Source organism: Etheostoma spectabile, chromosome 1 (genome assembly GCF_008692095.1).
Source record: "Etheostoma spectabile isolate EspeVRDwgs_2016 chromosome 1, UIUC_Espe_1.0, whole genome shotgun sequence".
Taxonomy (NCBI): Eukaryota; Metazoa; Chordata; class Actinopteri; order Perciformes; family Percidae; genus Etheostoma; species Etheostoma spectabile.
Genome location: NC_045733.1, coordinates 23766861 through 23772248, shown reverse-complemented (window position 1 = coordinate 23772248; position 5388 = coordinate 23766861). Strand labels below are relative to the sequence as shown.

At 39.9% G+C, this 5388-nt stretch overlaps 1 protein-coding gene across 1 annotated transcript in view; it reads right to left on the bottom strand.

Moving 5' to 3' along the window:
- Positions 1-5388, bottom strand: part of LOC116675346 (semaphorin-4B) — a gene marked incomplete at its 5' end in the record, with an annotated part of 29543 nt that overhangs the window by 1562 nt on the left and 22593 nt on the right. Inside the window, 6 exon segments of the mRNA XM_032507244.1 lie at positions 599-690; positions 1223-1380; positions 2225-2334; positions 2561-2771; positions 3347-3497; positions 4320-4501. Coding sequence (XP_032363135.1) covers positions 599-690; positions 1223-1380; positions 2225-2334; positions 2561-2771; positions 3347-3497; positions 4320-4501 — 904 coding nt within the window.

Below are 5388 nucleotides of genomic sequence, written 5' to 3'. Positions count from 1 at the left end.
CGCCCCCGTGGAAATAAGCTGAATGAACCTTCAAAATGTTGTAACACTATCAGTTACAACTGAGAAGGGTTGGGTGTCAACCAAGCTACTAAATTCAAGGAATAGTTCAACATTTTGAGAAGATTGATACCACTCTCACATCGGTCTGTTAAATATGAAGCTAGAGCCAGGAGGCCGTTAGCTTAGCAAAAAGACTAGAAACAGCTAGCCTTGCTCTGTCCACATGTTATATCTTGTTTGTTCAATAAGTACAGTGTAAAAAAGACAAGTTGAGGTTTTGAGAGTGAGGAGCTTGATCTTCTCATCTACAGTAACTCTTGTCAAAAAAGCAAGACCTTTAAATATTTGGTGGATTAGTTATTTATAAGTGTATTTTCAGTAACTACAGTATCTATATCACATCATAATTTAAAATTTCCAATTCAAACATATAATTAACATTAATTCTTTTACACAGAACTGCTCGGTTTAACCTGCTTTCATACAAATCTAGAACATGGGATTGATTCTTCTGATGCCTTTATGTGCATGATGTTGTGGTGTACGTTAGAGGACAACACTTTAATTACAGACCACTACACAAAATGAACATACTTACGAGAAACTACTGGTCTGGCAGATCTTGTGCTGGGAAAAGTCCTGTTGCAAATCGCTGATGTATCGGCCTCCTCCACATCCTGCTGCCAGTGACTGAGAAAACATACCAAGCAAAACAACAGGGTGAGGGACAGCAGCTGTTATGAGAGACACCTTGTATGGACGCACTCATTTAACTTGAAGTCTGTCATTGTAACACCAGTGAGAATAGCTTTGTCAGTATGACTAAGAGAACAATCTTCTTTTTAGAGCTTCTTGTTCAAGCACGACTAGGGGCTTTGCATGCTTATTTTATGAGTTTGTTTGAGTGCATGCTTACAGCTAATGCAGCAAAAACACATTTATCTAATGTCTACTGAATGTAAAGAAATATTTTTACATATGAAAAAAAATCTATTAAGGTGGCTTAATGAACAAGTTGAACAAATTAACAAATTAAAAGTGAAAGTTTAGTAATAGTTTAGGATTGAATAGAATTTGTAACTGTGCCCCCCGTGTCTACCATCAACCATAGGATGAACATGATAGGTAATTCTTGCTTTATTTGATTTTTACCAGCCGCGACAATGAAGCTGGTATTGTTTTCACCTAGTGTGTGTGTGTGTGTGTGTGTGATATCTCTCACCTGTCCGGTGGAGCCATCCTGACGTCCCGACACAGCCGCCCGGTCCAAGCGCAGTATGGGTCTCTGGACAACACACACTCTCCACAACTTAGGTAGTTGGAGCAGTTGGCCACAGGAACTTCCACCAGCCCAGAATTGGACGACACAAACAACAGACCCTGCAGAAGAAAAAAAACAACATGTGTGATACAAATTCCTTATCAAAAGGATTAAAGGGCCAAACAGAACTTCTGCTTTTGGTTATTTATTTCTGATTTCAGAAAGGGAAACCATGCTAAAACAATTACTTTGCACAAATAAAAGAATGTAACCTAAACAAAATATTTGGTGCAAGCCAAGTAATTTGATTGTGGTCAAAATCACATGGCAACAATCGCTCAAGTGCTTGCTACACAACATTGTCTTCTTTTTTATTTATTCTTTTGCTTTAATCACTTTTCAAGCATGACCTATCATTGTGTAGAAGTAGACTATTATCCAGAAATGCATTTTCAGTATAAATGCGACGTTGATACTGATGTACAGCGCACCCCTTCGTTCCCAAAAGTGCAGTCTATATTTAGACCATCTTATTTAGCAGTATAAACAAACATCATGTGGATTATGTCCGTCTTTCATATCCCTATCTGGAGCTAAGAATATACTCACATAAAGTATCTTAGACTTTATTAGAATGACATAATCTTAGATAAGATTGCTTTTTGGCTGATTTGGCTCGGGCAGAGGCCATTATGTAATAGAGAGAGACAGGTAATGAAATTTAGCTCAGGGGTAAACAGCCAGAGAGGATCGGAAACGTTGTTCAAGACTCTGCTATATCTTACAAGAAAACTCAACAGCCCCTGTGGAAAGAAAGCCAGCTTCTGCTCCGATAAATCCACATTTTTGATTTTATTTTATGGATTTGAAATATGAAACATAACATGAAATATAAAACTGATAAAAACCTGTGTGACAATATTGATTATAGATATGTATTAAGATGAAAGAGTTGCGATTTACCCTCTGAGGATCAAGTTCGATGTGTTGCACAGGCTCAGGAAAAAGTATTATCTCCTCTATGATGTGCATCTTATCATTGGCATTGATGGCCTTATGGAGCTTTCCGTCATCTGAAAGACACAGGGGAGGAGTGGAAGTGACTTCTATTGAAGGCAGCAGACAGTCTGTGCGTTAGAGAACGCAACTTCTACTGTTTTAAAAACACAAAAGCAATGTTCACGTTGAAGATAGAGTGAGTGTACTTTTAGAAACTCTTAAATCTTTTTCCATTTAAAGATTTATGGAAAGACCTATGAAATGACAAATAACTGGCTGTCGTTGTGTAATGAGCTGTACCTGTTCCGATGAAGAGCACGTCGTAGGCCCTCTCCATGCCTTGGATCTTGTGCACGGCGATCTGAGTGTAGCGCACGCTGCGTTTCAGCAGCAGGGGAGCGCTGCGGATCACGCTGTCCATAAGGAAATGGTCCTTGACAAAGTTGAGCACTTTATCAGGCATGTGTAAGGACGACTTGATACCCATTTGACTGGCGTGTTTAGTTACGCACTGTGAGGGAGAGAATTAGAAATTAAAACTTAATCTCTACTTATTTAAGTAGACCTGGAAGTACTAAATGAAGCAGGATATTGTACTGACCGGTATTAGCCAGTTTTACTTAGGAAGTACATTAAGTTTGAGGTGAGGTAACATTTGAAAGTACAGAATACAGTACAATGGTTAAGTACAATTTTAGGATTGTAGACCTTGAAATTGTGGGATTGGCTGATATAGAAGTTTGTAACCATGTTTTTAAAGCTAATATCTATGGGTTTTAAGCTTTTATGTTTATTTGTTTTATTCCAGGTACTTATGAAGCGTTTAGTCAGCAAGAGAGAAAGAAGAACATCTGATTTACATCAAGCTCACTTGTTGAACAGCCCCCCCCCACCCAAAAAAGAAAACAAACATCTGTCTACAGTTACAACTGGGAATGTTTTGTAGCATTGCTGTTGTGTTGTGTCTCTTATGTGAGCAGAGTGAATAGAGACTGGTGCTGGATGAATGAACATAGGCACTGACTGAACCAAAAAAAACAAAAAAAAAACAATTGTTTGTCATAGGATATTTCCTACACCACTCACCGCCCCGGGCCGGGGTTCTGGCACTGGATGGTTGTAGGTGTACCACTGCTGTGTCTCTCTGTTGACCTCTCGGTAGCGCCCGCTGAAGGCTCTTTCCACCTGTGCCATGGTGAAAGCGCACACCGCTGAGCTGCCTGATGCTCCTTTATTCCTGTGAACACATATTTAAATGTATACATTACCCCTAGTTGAATGCATGTTTTCATTTCTTTTTACCCAATCCATCCTTTCTGCATTTTATTCTGTAAACTGGAGCAGCAACATCTGTCTGGAGAGCAGTTAGAGTGGGCACTTGTATCGTTTCCATATTAAAACCTTTATTTTGTTGATACATTAATTAGACATTGGGGTTGCATGGGCTTGTGTTAGTGTTTAAGCGCATTAAAGCTGCTCTAAATTCAGAGGAGCCAAGTAAGAAAAAGGCAACTTGCCAAGTCTGAGTGCAGACATAAAAAAAATAAACTGGCTCAAGATGGTGTGTGAGCTGTGTCAATTCAAGCGTCTGTTTGTGCATAAACATAACCTGAATAGTACCGTAAATCTGATTTTATCAAATATTTTATCTGATTTATCTGATTTTATCTTTTACATGTTTGTGTACTGCTGCCCTTCCCTGTGTGTATAAAACAAGCATAGTGTGTGCGTTGTGCATAAGCCATGGGCGCTTTTTACCAATTTGCTGTTAAAATAACAATGAAATGTTTTGCAATTGACTTTAGACCAGGTTTTTGTTGGTCAATGGCGCAATCACTTCCTGCTGTCTCAAGATAGCAATAAGCTAAGAATTCAACTGAAAACACCACCCTGTAAGACCAGCACGCCCACGGGCGCAGGTGCATTTGCTGTTTAAACAACATAGGCGCTGGACGGGAAATTGACAACTGCGTCGGTGTTAAACAAGCAAAAACACTTGCGTTGGGCCTTGCGTTGCACTGCACCGGGTGCAAGATAGGACCCTTTGTATGTTTCTTACCACTGGGAGGTGAAGACACCATAGAAGACAGTGCTCTCCCAGCTGTCTCCCATGGGCTTCAGGACAAACATGTCCTGGATGATGTTGAAGGGAAAGCCGTCATCTGGGAGGGAACACAACAGCTGGGCCTTCAGGAAGGTCGTCCATTTCTTCTGCAGCACCCGCTCGCCCCCTTCATCACCCTGCAAGCAGTTCAAGCATGTCATAGAAGTTAGAGAAGACTTTATGTCTCATTTAATCATAATTTATTAACATCTTGCAACACCCAAACATTGTGAAGGAATTAGACCAGACAACACCAGGTTGATGAAGATTTCAAAGGCTGTCCCCAAATTCTCTTTCTGTTGCAGCGTCACTCAGAGATGAACACCAATTCTCAACAACACTAGAAGATAGCAACCAATTTAGACCTGGGCTAATAACTTAAAAGATCCAATTCCAGACATGTTTTAAGTCATTTAAAATGTTCTACAAATAACAATACTGCAAAACCATTAATTTAAATTAACATGCAAAGAATATTCTAGTTTAACTGCTGGAAACAAGTTGTTGTCTTCTTCTGCTCTCAGTGTATGAGCACTGGAGGCTTCCAGTTTGGCTTCCAAACTAGTTGTGATGTCACAAAATGATGCTCGTTTGTATACATGTTAAACTCAGATGTGAGGTGAGCACAGAGAATCCTTCCTCCTAAGCAGGTGAACTTTAAAACAATTAGTGACAAACTCTCCTCGTGCATCATTATGCACAGTGAAGCTCATACATCCAAGAGAAGTAAAAAAGTAACACTTATTTATTTTTATTTTTTTAGAGAAGAAGGGGGACTTTGAATATGCTGCAATTTGCTATCTCTCAGAAAGGAGGTAAAAGAGTTGAGGCTGGAATCTCTCCTCCTTGCTTTAGAGGGTGCTGTTGAGCTCAAATAAAGGAATCTGGTTACTGTGAGAGTTATGACCCTTTGGGGAACATGTGTGGTGGATTTATACCAAACTACAAAGGCTATTTTGACAATAAAAAGTGTGTGTGTATGTGTGTGTGTGTGTGTGTGTGTGTGGGGGGGGGGGGGGGGGGG